At 36.5% G+C, this 19,967-nt stretch overlaps 1 protein-coding gene across 1 annotated transcript; it reads right to left on the bottom strand.

The window, feature by feature from the left end:
- Nucleotides 1-1,132: 1,132 nt before the first annotated feature.
- LOC141666783 (uncharacterized) lies at nt 1,133-9,601 on the bottom strand. Its single transcript, XM_074472969.1, has 3 exons — nt 9,124-9,601; nt 3,185-3,415; nt 1,133-1,806 (listed from the first exon to the last, which is right to left on the bottom strand). The coding sequence occupies exons 1-3, from the start codon at nt 9,358-9,360 to the stop codon at nt 1,477-1,479; spliced, it is 798 nt and encodes a 265-aa protein (XP_074329070.1). The 5' UTR covers nt 9,361-9,601; the 3' UTR covers nt 1,133-1,476.
- Nucleotides 9,602-19,967: the final 10,366 nt, after the last annotated feature.

Raw genomic sequence — 19,967 nt, 5'->3', positions numbered from 1 at the left:
CAATGTTGTCTTCTTTGGAAGTTAGGTTTGGGTGGTTCAAAATCTTTAGGTAATGATGAGGTTGATGATAAAGATGAAAAAGGCGAACAAGACGAAAACGATGAAGGAGGAGAGCACGAGGAAGATGAGAAAGGTGATGATGGTGAAGATGAATCATATCCGGAGCATAAAGATTCTTCAAGGGATTTCAAAGGTAAGGGATTGTCAAATATGTGTTGAAGGCTTCTACAGGCTGCCATGGCTCTGCTTATGTTTATTATCCTTGTGGGAGGGGGGGATGATAAAGTGAACAGACAAGTTTGAGGGAAGAGTTCAAGGGGGATAAATAAGTTGTTTATTTATTTTTTTCTTTGTTTCTCTAGAGAGAGAGGTATTGAGGAGAGATTTACTCGGAAAAGGAATGGAACAGTGAGAGGATGTGCTATTTATTTGGAGTAAGATATATATATGGTGGGTGGGGGGGGGGGGGTTGATTGTTAAATTCATCCAAAATTATGATTATAATTTATCTATAAACCTTGTGGTGTTAATTCTGGTTGCAATTTGGGGAGTTATCCAACATGGAATTCTGCTGCCTTAAATATTAATATAGTCCTTCAGTATTTTATCCTCCTAAAGCATGCCTATTTTTACATGTTTTATCCAAAAGATAGTCCATTTTTACAACTGTGCTTAGACAAGATTTGGTATACACCATTCTCGGCAAATCCTATAATTTACATGGCGATAGTAATGTGCTTGATGAAAATTTAGCATCAACAGTTTGATGAGATAACCTAGTGATAGAAAATACTCTCTCCGGTCCCAACCATTTACTTATATTTGGGTTGGGTACAAAAGTTAAAAAAAATAATAAAATAATAGTGAAAAAATAAAAAAACGAGTAAAATGATGGTCCCAATTAACATTTTATATATAAAATGAATATAGTGGAAATAAATAATAGATGAGTTTACTTTTTATATTATAAAAAATTTACTATTAAAATAATTTAAAATGTAAAAAATTGAAAAAGATATTCAAAAATAAAAGTATAAAAAATGGTTAAAAATATTGGTTAGGAGAGAGGGAACATTTGATATAGCATGGTAAAAGGGCAGCCATCCAATGCTGTAGAAAACACAACTAAAAATCGACCAAGGACAGTTTTTATGCAAACTTGTGAATTCAGGAAAGATTCAATCTTGTCAGAGTATTAGTCGGACGCATCAACAATATTGACTTGCGTTCAAGCCGCTCCAAACTCGAGTCGTTGCTGCTGAAATTGCTAATTCCTTTTCCACCGATAGATCCGAAAGCTTGAACTACAATTTGTGGGCCACTGATCTTTTCAGAAATTTTACTACTGTACTTTGATTGACTTGACTGACCTATTACACTCCCTTGAGCAGTATCTTCAACCTTTCTTTTTGCGGCACTAGACAAGCTTGATTCTGTTGAATTACCGACAGAGGAATTACGACCGAGAGTGTCACCTTATCCTCCGCCATCAGAATCCTCAGTTGTAGTAGTATAACTGAGATACTCTTCATCACTGATGTAGCTTACTTGATTGTCACACACAGTCTCTGATTGAGGATCTTCAGCATGACAGAGTTGTTCCTTTCCTTCATCTTCTTCACCACTTACTTCACGGCACGGCTGTAAAGCACCCTGACGCCCATTCTCATCGGAAGAGTCCACTTGCGACCCAGGGCATGCTTGTGATATGACATTCTCTCTTTCTTTCAGCGTCTTTGAAATGAGCGCCTTAAGAAAGTTCATGACATGTACAGCATACATCAATGCAGTCAATGGATCTGCAATCTGCATGCAGGTAAAACAGAATATGTAAGCAGAGAAAAAGGATTGATGTGTATCATAGCTTCAGTTTAAAATGTAGGCACAAACTCTCTCTCTTACTAGACTGTCATAAATTAGGTGTACTTGGAAGTTGTGCTATTTCTGATGTGTTGGTGAAAATTCGATAATACTTCAATTCTAAACTACATTTTGACCGAACGATTATGTTTATGCTGTGCATAATACCATTAATACTAAAAAAAAGATAAAATATAGACATAGTGATATTCCAGTGGCAAAAAACACACTACAAAATAATTACCAGTGTGTTTTTTGGGAAAAAAATTGATTAATATATATTCTTCCTCAACACGATGGGATAGCCTAGTGGTCACACACACATTCATACAAGTGCTCAAATGACACCCTATATTAAATTGAGAACTTAGAGTAAATATCGGCTCATATTTTTTATATGTATGTTGAATCTTTGCCACCCATTTTTTGATCAACAAATTTCATCTTCTTTCATTTTCAATCAATTATACTGATTCCGACACCACCTCCTTTCCTTTGACCATGTCCTTCCTCTTCCTCCATTGGCACACCTTTATCACGTCCATTCTTTACCATATCTAACACCACTTTCATTGTAACTTACAGCTCCATCATTTCTTCACCTCGATGTTGTTGGAGCACTCTATATATAAATACAAATTCACCTTCAATGAGCTGAGACTTTCGGCAAATTTATCAATGTCAAAATGTACTCATTTTTACAAGTCACTTTATTCGAGTGGAATTTAACGAATTGCGAGTAGGTTCAAATTTAGTAATTTTTTAGGGATGGAAATGATGACGACTTTGTGAGGCTCTAATTTTTGGCGATTTGTGTTTTGAACTTGTTAAGAATGCATGTGGTAGTGGCAGTGGCTGTTATGATGGTGGTTGTTGTTGTGTTGGTACTGTGGTGAAAGTGGTTGTGGTTTGTTGTGTGGTAGTGAAAGTGGTGGTGGATAATGATGCAGTGGTTGTCGTAATGAAAGTGAAAGTGGTTAGAACAGCAGGGTGGTGAAGGTACAGGACTGGTAGTGGCCAGGAAGGTGCCAATGGTGGTGCAGAGGATTTGCAGTGACTGGATGATGAACTAATTATAAAATATATGTTCATGCATAATTATTTCTATAATAAAACTTATAAAAGTTAATTACAAAATTATATTTAAGGTTTTAGTTCCTTACTATAAGGGGTCTGACTAGAGTAGCTCCCTATATATATTCTTCTAACAGTTCCTGCAACAATGGGCTTTTTAATTTCCATAAGATCAAAACAAAAAGGTGGAGCGTAAACTTAAATGGATATCCATAGCATAGGTTTACATAGCAGATCTACTATAACTCACCTGGGTCATGTTTGGTGCAAATACCATAGCAATATTGCGTGTATTCATCTTGTTTAAATGTTCCTGTTGAACAACATCAGCCATTAAGTTAATGGCCCAGTTGAGTAGAGCAGCTTCTGTCGGGGGAAGAAGATTCAAAAGCGCAGAGCAATCTTCTTCTGTTTGGCACCGCATCACCTGCTCAGGTGATAGCGTGTCCAACAAACCGGCAGGGAGTTCTCTGAACCATGCCTACAGCAGCAGATAGACAATGATTATAGATATACAATTCAAACGAGCTTAGACTTCTTCAGGGATTTGATGAATAGTATAAATACATGTTTAAGAATGTACTTGATTCCATACCTATATATACCGAATCATTAATGATTTAATGCACTAGGTTCAAACTGAATTTTCTTTTAGCATGTGCAACAACTATTAATCCCCATACCTTACTTCCATCAAAAAACTATTAATACAAAGCTGCTGCTAAGGAAAACCTAATTGCAACCATTACAATTCAAAAATAGCATTTCCAGAAACCAGGTGGAATTTTTTAGCTAATCAAAATGCTTTATGAGTATTTATATTTACTAAACTGTGGCCAAAACTTATAATCATAAACATAATATAACTAATAATATTTAACCTCATTTAGACTCTAATTTGAAACTAATAGGATTAATTAGAATAACAAAAATATTCAAACTTGATACCTTAAAGTGATCTCATTAACTACGCAGCAAGCAGGGTTGCTCAAGTTCATTAAAAACAACCTGTTTGGTTCATTCTTTGCAAGAATAATATCCTGTTAAGTCTTCAGGTCTCCATGCTTATAATAATAATATGAATGCTATAGATCTGAAGAGATAACCTAGTACTAAGAGCTGTCTTACCATACCACAAACCCATGCTCGAATAAAAACTTAAATACATAATACGCTTCTACATTATATAATACAGAGTAATAGTTTTAGGTAGATCATGCTGATTTCTTACTTTCAGATTTAAGAAGATGAGAAGCTGGCTTATGGATATTATAGATGGCATTTTGACTACAAGTCTACGACAACCATGTTAAAGCAAAAGGGTGATCATATCTATCACACTATCACTAAACCGGAAGTAAGAACCACAAAATTAATATACTCACATGATTATGTCACCACTGAGACTCTAACCCTCAAGCTCTTACCGAGAAAAGAGTAACATACACTAAGCTACAATGCAAGGAATCTTAATTGAGAACCAATAATATTCAATATTGGACATGTTGAATTCTTACTTTATTACTGTGAATCTGTGATACTTCCCACTAAGTTCAAACTTGATGTTTCTAAATATCCTTCAAGTGTTCACAGTTCCCCGATTAAGGCATACGTATATTTAAAGATTCAAAATCTCCTGTCTATTAAATCTTTAATTGTTCTCATTTAAGGTTGTTACAGAAGATTTTAACCTAGACCTTACCCCCCCCCCCCCACACACACACATATATCCACGCAAGGAGATATTTCATGACTTTAAACTATGGAACCTTGGTTCAGGAAATTTCAGTAGAAGTCTAGCCTGTATACTCGAATATTTAGAAAAGAAATGGCCACTAAAGAGTAAAATAGATCAAGAAAAGGATGCCATTGCAGATGGACTCAGAGAGAAATAATGAAATGCTAAAAAAGGGTCTGTGAAGCAAATATTCAGTCTTATATATTACAACTCATGACTACATGTAGAGACAACAGTCAGACAAAGACAAAATAACCAATAACAAACTTGCCACCTCTAACACCTGAGGGGAATAAAACTAACGGTCATAAATCATTTCAGTAAATTATTAAACAGTAAGGTGACAGACAGGTGTCTATAGCATAATACTCCTCCTCAAGCTGGTGAGGGAAAACCTGGTGAAGCTCCCAGCTTGTGAACATGTGATTGATGTAGTTTGACAGGAAGAATCTTTGTCATTATGTCAACAACCTGATCCGTGGATGACACATGCTCAGTGATTAAATGCCCGGATTTTACTTGATCTCGAACGTAATGACAATCAATGTCAAAGTGTTTAGTGCGTTCGTGCATGACAGGGTTTGCAGAAATGGCTATAGCCACCTGGTTATCACACATAAGTATAGCAGGAGAGAGATTGTGTATGCCCAGATCCTTCACGAGTGTTGACAGCCATGTGATTTCGCAAGCAGTGAGAGCCATTGCTCTATACTCTGCTTCTGCAGACGAACGAGCAACCACTGTTTGCTTCTTCGTTTTCCGAGAAACTGGCGAATCCCCCAGAAAAATACAGTACCCAGAAGTTGATTTCGGGAACTTGTGCATCCAGCCCAGTCACTATTGTAATATGCGGTTAAATGTGCAGCAGTAGAAGAGGTCAGCAGAATACCTTGAGTGACGGTGCCAGTGATGTATCTCAACAGGCGTTTTGCACTTTGCATATGTACAGAGGTGGGTTTCTGCATATACTGAGTCAAGATTTGCACAGAAAAGGCAATATCGGGTCGTGTGATTGTGAGATAAATAAGCTTACCTATTAGCCTTTGGTAGGAAGATGGTTCTAGAATAGGGTCTCCCATATCTGTTGTCAGTTTTAGCTTTATGTCCAAAGGAAGCTTTAGTGGTTTGGCATGTGTCATTCCAAATTCATGTAAGATGTCGGTAGCATACTTTCGTTGAGATAAAAAGAACCCATCTGAGGATCTATGTATCTCAATACCCAAGAAGTAGTTAACCGGGCCCAAGTCTTTCATGTTGAAGGACTGGGACAACATGAGTTTAAGGTCATCAATCGAATTTTGACAGTTGCCACAAATCAGCAGATTGTCCACGTAGACTAGTACAAGTGTAATGTTGGAAGGAGAGTGAAGAATGAATAAGCTATAGTCAGCTTTGGATTGAATGAAGCCCATGTGTTGAATAGTGTCAGAAAATTTGGAGAACCAAAGCCGTGGAGACTGTCTTAAGCCATAGAGGGATTTCTGAAGTTTGCATACCAGTTTAGGTGACACATCAGAAGCTTTGGAGGACTGGTATTTTTCAATACGACATCCCATATTTGTGTAGCCTTGAGGAAGACTCATGTACACCATTTCTAGTAAATCTTCATGTAAAAATGTGTTGGTCACATCCATTTGAATGGTATACCAATCCTGCATTGCAGCCACTGCTAGTAACGTTCACAATGTGGTCATCTTGGCCACTGGTGCGAAGGTTTCGTGATAATCAAGCCCATATTGTTGCTTGCATCCCAGTATTACAAGTCGTGCTTTATGTTTCAAGACTGTTCCGTCAGGGTTGAATTTTTTTTTATAAATCCATTTAAATCCTATTGCACGTTGGCCAGGGGGAAAGTGGTGAGAATCCAAGTATTATTCTGTTCCAGTGCCTCTAGCTCGACGTTCATGGCTTTGACCCAATGGTCATGCTTAACAGCCTCTTTGAAATACACTGGATCAGAATTAGCAGTCAATGTAGACATGAAACAACTGAAGGTGGGGTGAACAGATGTGACAACCAAATTGTTTATTCCAGAGGTTGTAACATAGTCTTTTTGCCAAGCTGGGACATAATGAGATCTAGTAGATCGTCTCACAGAGAGTGGTTCAGTGTTGGCAGAGTCTTCCTCTACTGGAGTATCAACATTGGAGTCTTGATTTGATGTCTCAATCGGCAAAGATGTAACAGTGCTCTCTGGGAAAGGAAATATATCTTCATATGCCAGTGTATGGGAGCAGTTGGGATAGCTTGCGGTATAGGATGCATCTAAGACGTCTTTGATGTTGATTGAAAAGGGAAAACAAATTCATGAAAGAGCACGTCTCGAGACACAAAAGTCTTCATTATCAACAAGTTTAGGAGCCTGTATCCTTTTTGCAGGGCAGCCCAAGAAAACACAGGGGACCCCTCTTGGAGAAAATTTATCCTTCGTTTCAGTAGGGTTGCTTGAGAAGGCAAGGCACCCAAACACTTTCATTAGGCTATAGTCTGGTAGTTCAGTATATAAGCACTCATATGGGGTTTTGTTGTTCAGAACCGCAGTGGGCAACCTGTTAATAATATGCACCGCTGCCATCACACACTCTCCCCAGTATTGTAGAGGTAATGCAGCTTGAAAATGTAAAGATCTAGCCACCTCCAAAATATGTCGGTGTTTACGCTCCGCCCTGGCATTCTGTTGAGGTCGCCTCACGCACGATGTCTGGTGGAGGATCCCTTTTTGGTGAAAAAATGCCTTGCAGGCATGGTCATCAAATTCAAGGGCGTTATCTGAACGAATAATTTTGATTTTTCGCTTAAATTGTTTTTGAGCATAATTCAAGAAGGTTTGAATGGCTGAGAGAGCATATGATTTAAACTGAAGCAAATAAACCCAAGTGTGCCTTGTATTATCATCCATTATTGTCAAAAAATTCTTATACTTGCCTCTAGTGAATTCTTTGTAACGGACCCCATATGTCAATATGGATAAGATCAAATTGTTTTTGTGCATGAGAATCACTTAAAGAATAAGGCAATTTAGTAAATTTTGACATAGGGCAAGTAACACATACTTTTGCTTGCTGATTCAGAAAGGGCAGCACACAAGGTATCAATTTGAGTTTGGCTGCAGAGGCGTGTCCCAAGCGGTAGTGCCATTTATCAAGTTCTATGGCATCAGAATTTGAAGTTGCCAAGTTAGAGCTACTGGGTGTCTCAATATCCAACCAAGCAGGCATATTTCCAGACAGGTGATCAATAAGATAGTACAACCCCTGATGAGCCTTTCCAATGCCTTTAATAGCTTTAGTACTATTGTCAAGGATGACACAATGAGTACTATAAAATTGTACTTGGCATTTATTATCAGATATAAGCCTTCTGACAGACAGAAGTTTATGGTGGAAGCTAGGAACACATAAAACATTCTTCAAGATTAAACCAGTGTTCAACTTGACAGTTCCCAACTGAGAGATATGTTCCTGAGCTCCAGTTGGTAGGTTGATCTTTGTTGCAGATGCCAGAGTTTGTGGCTTAAACAACTGTTGAAAGTCTGGGGTCATGTGATCTGTGGCCCCGAAATCAATAATCCATGAGTCTAGAGTAGAATCTGCGGTGGAGACAGACATCATACCTGAAAAAGGCTGCTCTAATTCCTCATCAGTATCTGAACCTCTCCGTTGCATTGCTAACTGAGGCATTAGTTGGGCTAGTTGAGCCAATTGTTGAGGTGTAAACAAAGAAGAAGAGGGACTGGTGACTTGGGCAGTAGCAGCAGTTTTAGGAGCCCCTGTTTTATTGCCTGCATTCCACTTTGGGTTTGATGGAGGCTTAAAACGTGGGTTGGGGATGGAGGGTGTTTGACCATGTTTAGAATTCCACTTAGGGTACCCAATGACATACCAGCACCTGTCATTCTTATGACCCTTACCACCACACGCAGAACACAGAGAAATTTTATCAATTCTTGCCACATTGGTTTTACTAAACACAGCAACAGACTCATTGTCTAACGAGTTCAAATTCAACATTTCATGTTGAGCTTCCTCTTGTTGCAAGGCAGCGGACACAATTTCAACAGAAGGAAGTGGGTTTAATAATAAGAAATGACTGCGTTGGGGGTTATATATGTCACTCAAACCATTAAGAAACTGAAATAAATGACTCTCATTTCTCTGGGACATTATAGTTTCCAGTAGAGTCTTAACATCAGCACTGGGGTTAGACACATGGGGTAAAGTGTTGAGTGTATCTAATTCCTCCCATAAAACCCTCATAGCAGTATAGTATTCATTAATAGACATAGTGTTCTGTCGTAACTCATACATTGCTTTATTAATCTTATATTTATGAGAACCATTTGTTAATTGAAATTTCAACTCAAGATTAGACCAAATATCAGCAGCAGAGTTCATAAACATAACAGATTGCATTATAGAGGGAGACACATTATGAGTGAGCCAAGCGATTACCATACTGTTGCAAGTGTCCCAGAGATCTGCTTGAACATGATCGGTTGGTCTCGGCACTCCTCCTGTGAAAAACCCCAGCTTTTGTTTTGAAGCTAGATTGATTTCCATGGCCCTTTTCCAAGCCCTGTAATCAGACGACCCTTGAAGCTTTTCAACTGTAACAGAAGTTGCTCCATCTGATGGGTGTAGGTACAACGGATTCATAAGATCCTGAAAAGAGAGTTTATTCCCTGACATTGTGTGATGAGTGATGAAAGATGAAGAAATAAGAAGGTATGAAGGTGTTTGAATAAATGACAGAGACAAATTTTTAAAGAAATGAGACTGAAATATATGTATCCACTCTTGACACAACTTGCAATGGTTGGCTCTGATACCATAAAGAGTAAAATAGATCAAGAAAAGGATGCCATTACAGATGGACTCAGAGAGAAATAATGGAATGCTAAAAAAGGGTCTGTGAAGCAAATATTCAGTCTGCCTTATCTATTACAACTCATGACTAAGAGGTGGCCAGACAGCCGGTTTGGCTCGGCACGCACGTGAACCGACTCGCCTAAAACTCGCTTGACTCGGCTCGTTGCGTGCCGGTTTCTGTAGAGGCGAACCGAACACGAATCAGGATTGTTAAAACCACGAACAGACCGGCACAGCACGCGAACCGGCCCGTATAATTCGTAAACGAATAAGAGCCTGGCTTAATCGTTATTCGGCCCGTGAACCGCCTGGCCCGTGTTAGTAATCAACTAACTAAATTAAATCATCACTCCTTGAATATTAGCAAGACAGCAACAGTCTAAATCATCACATGATTCATTGTGCTTTTTATTAAATTAATTAATTATAAATATTATTGTATTGAAGTGGTGGCTGATGGACTGAAGTGTGTGGACAGGAAATGGAAATCAGTAAATATAAAATATTGATGCAGCTCGCCTCGGCTCGCCAACTCGGCACGGCCCGGGCTCCTGCTTTAATAAATCGCAGCATGCAACTAGTACAATTGTATAACTCGTTTGACTCGTCTAAACCGCGAGCCATTGACGGGCTCTCATTTCTTGAATCGGCACGAGCCCGGCACAACTTGTCCAGTTATGCGTGCCGTTCACGAGTCCTGTATTAGCTGAATCGGCCCGCCTAAAATTCGGCACGGTTTGTTCGGACAGCTCGTTTGGCCACCTCTACTCATGACTATATGTAGAGACAATAGTCAGACAAAGACAAAATAACCAATAACAAACTTGCCACCTCTAACACCTGAGGGGAATAAAACTAACGGTCATAAATCATTTCAGTAAATTATTAAACAGTAAGTTGACAGACAGGTGTCTATAGCATAATAGCCACAAACCAGAACACAAGATTTAGAATATTTTCTAAACTTCATGATTTTACGAAGTCTAAATAATTTTCTTCAATCATGGAGGTAGTTGTGCAAGCACAGGGATAATACCAATTGTTTACCCTACATATCATAATGAGTTTAACTTATGTTAATTTCCTACAAATTATGCAAGCAAATGTCATGTTAAACATGGTAACAACCTTATACCTTTATAAAGACTCCATGATTTTCAATCTGTTGACTCCTAGTGGTTCTCATTAAGGTTTTTGGTTCAGAATTATACAGAATCCGACCGTATATATATAAACTGAAAGGTCTCAAATTTATAAAGCTGCAATGGAAAATAGTTTTGGCACATAGTTCTTCAAAGCATACAAGTACATCATCTAAAAAATTCTGGAAAACTATGAAGATGACGATATCAGGTAAACAATGTAGCGTCAGCAGCTGAAAGAAATACAAGGAAAAGTTGGTATCGTCTACTTCCATGATTATGTTGCACTACGCTAGCCTTCTGATATAAAATGACTACACACTAGTAGAGGTTCCACATATGTTGACAGCCATGCTGGATGACAATTTATTTTTCCACTTCTAGGGCAGTGACTACGAGAATCAGGTATATCAACGATTTAGCCTTAGTACGATTGTCAACATGTTTTTCCCGAAATAATTATGTCAGGTAATATAATAACCTATTTATTGATTTTTAAAACAATAAAAGCTGGTACGTGAAGCTGATTATTGAAGTAATAATTCACTCAAGTTATTTAAATTAGCTTAGAGCTAACAAAGTAAAGGCTATAAATTCATAGATAAACACTTATATATTTAGCTTGGAACTGAAAGTAAAAAAAGTAATGTTTCAAAGTGTTGATCATCTTAACCTTGGCATAGACTCTTTTGGGACATCAATGTGATTCTATACCTAAGCATGGCCCAGGCTGGCAACTGACAGTATGGAAACTACACTTCACACAATGCACACAGCTAATGGAAATTTATAACACAAGATACATTCTATATATGCAATAAGTTATGGCACTATAAATACATGCAATAAATCTTTTTTATATAAAAGATTCAAAAAAGATTTCCACTACAATTTACCTTGATGAGACCAGCCAAACAGTGTACATCAATGCCTACTGGAACTGTCAGAACAATGAACATGAGCTCTGTGCAACAGAGATGAATCAATCAAGCAACAAATGTCATCATTGAAATAAAGCTTGAAGTTACATTCTTATATGAAGATAAGAGAGAGATGTATCTATATATTCTAATAAACTAATAAGACTACATACTCAGGTTTATATATTAACAAAACAGAAATGACAGTTAAATACAGCTGTAATTCTCTAACTAACTATCATTGACTTTTGCTTGTGGTCATCAGTTACATCATCAGCATCTGATAATATAGCAGCAGTGGTATCACATATCATAACACCCCCCCTAAAGTTAGGAGGAGCAAATAGATTAATAACTCCTAACTTGGACTGTAAAGCAGCAAGCTGATAGGAAGGTAAAGCCTTGGTAAAAATGTCAGCAGGTTGCACAGAAGTATTGAAATGAGAAGGAGCAATCAACCCAGCTTTGAACTGATCATGCACAAAGTGACAATCAATGTCAATATGCTTTGTGCGTTCATGAAATACCGGATTGGAGGCAATGTGCAAAGCAGAGTTGTTGTCACAGAACAGGGGAACCGGGACAGGTGTAGCAGATTGAAGAGTCTGCAACAGAGAGACAAGCCACTTGACTTCACAACAAACATCAGCCATAGCGCGATATTCTGATTCTGCAGAAGAGCGTGATACTGTAGGTTGTTTCTTGCACTTCCAAAAAACGAGAGATTCACCAAGAACCACACAATAACCTGTCAATGATCTACGAGTCTCAGCACAACCACCCCAGTCAGAGTCACTATATGCAGTGAGTTGAGAAGAAGAATCATGGGGAAAGAACAGACCTTGGCCAACAGTGCCTTTGATATATCGGACCATTTTATAAGCTGCAGCAAGATGATCAGTCCGAGAAGAAGAAATGAACTGAGACAAGACATGAACGTCATAGGATGGGTCAGGACGAGTAATAGTCAAATATAGAAGCCTACCAACAAGACGTCTATAGATAGAGATATCAGCAGGGGGCAGAAAAGCTGAAGTATTATCAATCAACTTGTGATTCTGTTCCATAGGAACCACAGAAGGCTTTACTGCAGTCATACCAGTATCTGATAAGATATCAAGGGCATACTTTCTTTGATTAAGAAAGATTCCTGTAGCAGAACGTGCAAGTTCTAAGCCAAGAAAATATTTTATAGGCCTTAGATCCTTGATCTTGAATTGAGAATGAAGAAAAGTTTTGACATTAGCAATTAATCCAGCAGAATTTCCCGTGATTAAGATATCATCAACATACACAATGACCACAACAAATGTAGCATCTTTCTTGTAAGTAAAAAGACTGTGATCGCAAGCTGCCTGAACAAACCCATAGTGCAAAAGAGAAGTAGCTAATTTACAATTCCACACCCTTGGTGCCTGTTTCAGACCGTATATAGATTTTCGTAGTCTACAAACCAACTCAGTATCAGCAGGAAATGTATGCGACACGGTTGATAATTGTTGGAAACCTGGAGGAAGTCGCATATAGATCTCTTCATTAAGCACTCCATGGAGGAATGCATTATTGACATCCATTTGATGGATGTGCCAATTATACTTGGCAGCCAAAGCAATGACAACTCTCACTGTAGTCATCTTAGCTACAGGAGCATACGTCTCAAAGTAGTCAACTTCAATTGTTTAAGTAAATCCCCGAGCAACAAGCCTTGCCTTGTATTTATGAATAGTACCTTCAGGAGTATATTTGACCTTGAATAACCATTTGCAATCAACAATATTCTTATTAGATGGCCGTGGTACTATGTCCCATGTCTTATTATCTTCGAGAGCAGAAATTTCAGCAATCATAGCATCTGCCTATGGTTTATGGACTACAGCCTGTCTATAGGTGTAAGGAATAGGAACAGTAGAGATGTTGGCTAGAAACTTGATATAAGGTTGTCTAAAGACATGATAAGACACAAATTTATGCATTAGATGCATACACAAATTCACATCAGCAACAGCATTCTTAGAAACCAGTTTTGGTAAACCAGTGTAATCTTTAAATTTACTGGGGACATGTTTAGATCGTTGAGGTCTGACAGATTGAATAGGTTGTTCAACCATAGGTACAGAAGGTTTAGAAAGAACATGAGTAGTAACAGGAGTATGGTCACAGGATATAGAGGATGGAACAATTTCACTATTATAATGAAAATGATGGTTATTCTCAGATTGAGAAGTAAACATAAATGAAGAAGGATCAGTAGTTAAGTATGAAAAGGGAATATGTTTTCAACAAAAATGACATCCCTCGAAATATAGCATTTCTTAGTGTCTAAATGCATGACTCGATATCCTTTTTTTTCAAATAGATAACCAAGAAAAGCACATCTCAAGCCACGAGGATTAAATTTGTCAGAAGCACTATAAACATCATCTATATAGCAAAGACATCCAAAGACCTTTAAAGAGGTATAATCAGGTGACTTCTTATATAACAACTCATAAGGACTCTTAAAATTCAACTGTTGAACTGGAAGAAGATTAAGAATATGAACAGCGGCCAAAACACAATCCCCCCAGAATGACTTAGGGAGAGACGCTTGTAACATAAGAGAACGAGCAACATTAAGGATATGTTGGTGTTTGCGTTCCACCACCCCATTCTGTTGGGGTGTGTGAGAACAGGATGTGTGATGAATTATACCAGCATTAGAGAAGAAACTTTGAAGATTTTTATTAACAAACTCGGTACCATTGTCAGAATGAACAACTTTAATATCAACATGAAACTGAGTTTTAATGAGTTGAATAAAGTTCTAGATAATAATTGGAACCTCAGTCTTGTCAGAAATCAAATAAACCCAAGTACATTTAGTAAATTCTTCTATAATAGTAAGAAATCTATTGCATCGACCATGAGTATACACTTTGTATGGACCCCAGAGATCACAATGAATGAGTTCAAATAAGCCATACTCAGACAATGATTGGTGGGGGAAAAAAATCGGTGTTGCTTAGCTTGAATACAAACATCACAAGTTGTAAACAAAGAAGAATTCACATTGGAAAGAAGAGGCAATTTGTTTAGAATAACAGCAGGTGGATGTCCCAATCTAGCATGCCAGATTTGAGCTTCAAGAGATGGTTCTGAATGGACTCTATTGCACATATAATTTGAGGTAGAAGTAGTTGTATTAGGAATGGCAGTATGAGAGTACAGTCCAGCTTCCATTTTACCAATCTTGCCCATCTGCTTCAGGGAAGGGTCCTGTAACAGACAAGTGGAGTTGGAGAACAAAACAGAAGCAGAGGAATCTGCAGTGAGTTTTGAGATTGAAACAAGATTGCATTTGAATGAGGGTACACAAAGAACCTCAGATAAAACAATATCAGATGTCAGCATAACATTTATAATATGAGTTATGGAAGCAACACTTCCATTTGGTAAATGTAAGACTGCATTAACAAACTTAGGTTGACTGAGCAAAGAAATATCAGACACAACATGATCAGTAACATCTGAATCCAATATCCAGGTAATGTTGGATTTGGTGTGTGCTGTATAAGCATTGTGAGCAGAAGAGACACTATGAATACCTGACAAGTGTGAAGAAGATGTCCAATTGCTCATAGATTTCATGCTCTCCTGAATCATTTTAGTAAGTTGAACACATTGGGCTTCTGAAAAGGCATCTGAACTAGCAGTACTGATCATATCTGTAGAAGCAGATGGCTTGGCAGATACTTGTGCAACTTTTTTAACACCTGCGACGTTCATCTTCTGTTTGGGTTTACCATATAGATGATGCCAGTCAGGATAGCCATGCAAAAAGAAACATTTGTCCTGATGATGTTTTGTGTTGTGACAAAAGACACATAGTTCATCTACATTATTCTTCTTAGAGCTAGCTGAAGTAATTTGATTAGATTTATTTCCTGCAAACTTTACATTCATTGCAATGTTTTCTGGAACAGAACTCATAGGAGTAGAACGTTGTCCTTCCTCTTGCAGAAATTACATTCATTACTAGTAGATGCAGTCTGATTAGGCATTGTAGGAGTAGATGACGATGAAATAACAGCGGAATAAGTTTGTTTACACATATATAAATTGGATCCAAGTATCAAAAGTTATCGTATAGCAGCATATCATTGCAATTATCAAACAGATGCAATTAAAGAAGAAAAAAATTAGGTGAAACACAGAGTAACAATGGCGTCGTACGGAAAACACGAAGAAGATGAAGTAATAATGATGACGCAGTGGAGAACCTGTATACGAATCGATCGCCGCTCTGATACCATGTCAGAACAATGAACATGAGCTCTGTGCAACAGAGATGAATCAATCAAGCATCAAATTTCATCATTGAAATAAAGCTTGAAGTTATATTCTTATATGAAGATAAGAGAGAGATGTATCTATATATTCTAATAAACTAATAAGACTACATACTCAGGTTTATATATTAACAAAATAGAAATGACAGCTAAATACAGTTGTAATTCTCTAACTAACTATCATTGACTTTGCTTGTGGTCATCAGTTACATCAGCAGCATCTGATGATATAGCAGCAGTGGTATCACATATCATAACAGGAACAACTCCAGAATTTAGTTGATTTCTCACAATCTCGTCCTGTCCATTATCAGCATTGATCCTGAATATTGCTTCTGCCTGTGCATATCAATCAAAAGTAAGAAATGATTACTTAATGTTGTGTTTGGTTGAGATGAATGGAAAGGAAAAGAATTATTGAAATTAAAAGGAATTAATGAGGATTGGAGGAAAAATTTGAAAAAAAGAGATAGTGCAATATATACTTAATTGGCAGTTCATTTACTGTGACAACAAACCACAATCTTTTAAAGGACAACTGTAGACGTGGTGTTAAAACCGTTATTCCTAACCATACACGTGAACAGTTTACACTGTCTCAAACTTTATTAGGTACTTGAAAAAACAATATATGGTGAAGAAGAAAGTTGCAAATTGAAAATCCTAAAACATGAGGTAAATCTATTTCTTGATATGTAACAAGACACGACATTTACAGTACTAATTATCAAAGAGCACTAAGGTAAATCAAGTAAAATGAATAGATGGAACCTGCAACTCAGTCCAACCATGATTTATTCAGGACAAAGGGGTAAGTAACTGGTAAATAGGAGACGAGTAATACTCGAAGACCAGCAAACAGAAAAAAGCCGAATTTAATTTCTTATTGAAATCTAGTTAAAAAATCTTTTAGTATTCAAGTTACTATTTTAATAAGTTGCTATTTACTCTTCTATTGCTGAGGGGTGGATGGGTGGTGAGCGATTGAGCATTGTTATCGTGGCCGTCCTGGTGGTAGAAAAGGGGGCAACCTCCTGCCCAGATTTTCCTTTTTTCAGATCAATTTTACCTGAACACATATGTGTTTTCATTCGACCAATATAAGATGTAAAAATGATAAAAGCTAGTTCAATTTTAACTTGGAAACTAAAAACTCCTTTATAGACTTCACTAATTGGCACAACTTATTAATTCATTACTTTCTCGTACTTCTTCTTGCCTTTTCCATTAATTTGTACATATTTCATATTTTTTTCTGCCCATTTTCTCCCCTCTTCTTTCAACCCATTCTAAGAGGACATATAACAATATAATAAAAACTTTAGCACAAATAAATATGATCTCAACTATTCTACTATTATTAATTTCACCTCCTCTATTTGGTAAAAAAAAATTTGTTGCATACTTGTCAAGGCATAAAGACGAACAAAGGCAATACAAGGACATATATGTACACACAACACACGACATACTTTATGCTAAACTAGTATTTATGCCCGCTACGCTATGGCTATAAAAATTATTTTCTTAAGTTTTAAATAAATAATTTTAAGGTTTTTAACTAAATTTTTGCAAATATGAATTTTAATTGATACTCTCAAATTGGAGACATTTTTTTTGAAACTTGAATGTCTTGGGCAGTGTTATTCTTTGACTATTTTACTATTGTAACATTTTTGTCATTAATTGCTTACTAAAATCTACCCACCAACTGTTAACAAAACATTAAGTTACTAAAACAGTTTATATTAAGAACAAAGTTAAATCTTCTTCACAACAAAACTGCTTGGATTATTCATCTGCCGGAAGGTAAACATGTTTTACTGGAACCTATTTTGAAATTAATCATCGGAAATTAGAAAACTATCTTTTTACCTTCTGCATGTCCAATTTTAATCAAATTTGTTATATCATCCTTGAAGATATGGAATCTTTTGGTCTTGTAACACCCAGATTTGTGAAGCTTCTGAGTCATAATGATACCGAATTGGATAAACTGGTGAGCGATGAATCATTTACTATGTAATTTTCTCAGTATGCATATTTTAATTTTCTAAATTCAGATTACTGTGTTGTATATGTAGAGTATTCCTTCGGATTTTTGGGCAAAATTTAGCGATCGCATACCAAGTATTTGTTACTTGAAACTACGTACCCGATACATGATTCCAGTCAATTTGGATAAAATAAGAGGGATATTGAAAGGTTTGTCTATTTTTTATAATCAGTTTGGACTTAGAGGACGAGAGATTCTGGTGTTCGAGTATTATGGTCGTTCGCACTTAAATCTCAATATTTTAGGCAGTGATTGCTCAGAAATTGATTATCCCTATATTGTTCATCCTGCTCAAACATACAATCCTCTCCAAGGTATGATATAAGAAGACACTTTATTATATGTATTGGTCATGTATTTTGTTACTTTCTATTTTCATTATGTTGCATGTATGTTCTTGTAGTGAAATTGAGTGCCGGTGGTTGGAAATTTGCCAAATTATTTGATCCTGATGAAAGAATTGTTGATGAAATTGTAGGTGACCATTTATTTAATTTTATTGCAATTGTAATTTTGATTTATAATTAATTTAATGTCATACACATTTATATTAGGAACCACCTCAATCATTTCTGGACCATTGTGCTTCAAAGATAGTCCGCTCGAATTTATGATTCGTTCTAAGTAATGGACAGAAATTTGATGGGTCATATGATGCAGAGACGTGTAAGGTGAATGGATTTAGCTCTATGTGTGCAATTTTAGGAATTGTCGATCTCAATTATTTTCATATGTTGTTGTTTACATTTGACGGTGGAGTTTTGTTTAACATCTCTGCTTTTGACACCAACAATATGGAAATTGTCTTCCCTGGTGCACCTATTGTTGCTGGTAAATTTATTAAATTTAAATTTGTACCCAAATATAATAAATTAGGATGCAAATATTGTATGACTAATATTAATTTTTATATGTTTATTTGCAATATTAGGAGAGAGTGTAGATGGAGGCGGTGTTCTTGCTACATTTGAAATAGAGGTCCAGACATTCCATATGTATGATAATAACTATGGTGTGGTGAGTAAAAATTTAATATCATATTTGGTTTATATATATTTATTTTCTTTGTTTCGAAGTGGTTTTAGTATATAAGGAATTATAAATATTGTAGGATATTGTATGTCAATTCAAAGAGCTACGTTCGTATTGGGATAAAAGTGATTACATAATGGCGTATAAGGTCAACCGTTATTGGAGACTTGAAATCAGAAAAAGAAATCATTGGAAGCGCACAAAATTTTTTAATTGTTGGGTAGATTTCAGAAAGGACAATGACCTTCAAGTTAGGGACACATGTGTGTTTGAGTGCCCTATTGACTCTCTTTGTCATTTTACTGTGAGAGTGATCAAAAGTTCACAGTGAGAACTTTTCTATTGGTCAGTTATGTTAATCTTGAACTATGTCCTGCTATGATAGTACTTATGTTAACATTTGAATGTAACTCAGTTACTGAGTTATATGTTAACTTTTGAATGTTTTGTATTGTTGAATGACTATTTGGATTGTTTATTTTATTTTAATCCTTTTCTCATGTTGTCAATTTTATTAACAATCATAAAAAGTAGGCATATTATTCCAGAAATAGAGAATGAACTGATAATACTGAAGATGCTATTGTTCTAGTTGCTTGCTTCATGAAAGTCTTGTACAAAGATAAGGTATTGGGAAATTAATAAAAAATATGCATAGTAACAATATTTTCCTTTTTTCAAGTCATTCTTCGTACTTCTTTGGGTTTACCGTCCACATGATGTCAAATGAAAACTTGATCCAGATGCCTATTTGATTGAATTGATTGTAAATTATTATTGATTCATTTGCATTCATATATAATTTATAACTTTAGAGTGAATTATAAATCCTTACTGTTGGTTCACTGTCGCTTAGTGGATGAGGGATACTTTGTTGAGTAGTTTGATATAGTATTTCCATGTCAAATCCTTCCATTATATATGTAGCAAGGTATAGTTCTTCCTTCTC

Source organism: Apium graveolens, chromosome 6 (genome assembly GCF_009905375.1).
Source record: "Apium graveolens cultivar Ventura chromosome 6, ASM990537v1, whole genome shotgun sequence".
Lineage (NCBI taxonomy): Eukaryota > Viridiplantae > Streptophyta > Magnoliopsida > Apiales > Apiaceae > Apium > Apium graveolens.
The sequence above is the reverse complement of the archived record's forward strand: the minus strand, read 5'-3'. Positions and strand labels throughout refer to the sequence as shown.

Coding starts and splice junctions, on each gene's coding strand:
- LOC141666783 (XM_074472969.1), bottom strand. CDS start 9,360: ATGTCAGGGAATAAACTCTCTTTTCAGGATCTTATGAATCCGTTGTAC. Junction 3,416..9,123: donor GGGACACTTGCAACAGTATG/GTAATCGCTTGG, acceptor CTGCTGCTGTAG/GCATGGTTCAGAGAACTCCC. Junction 1,807..3,184: donor TTGCACCAAACATGACCCAG/GTGAGTTATAGT, acceptor ACCTGCATGCAG/ATTGCAGATCCATTGACTGC.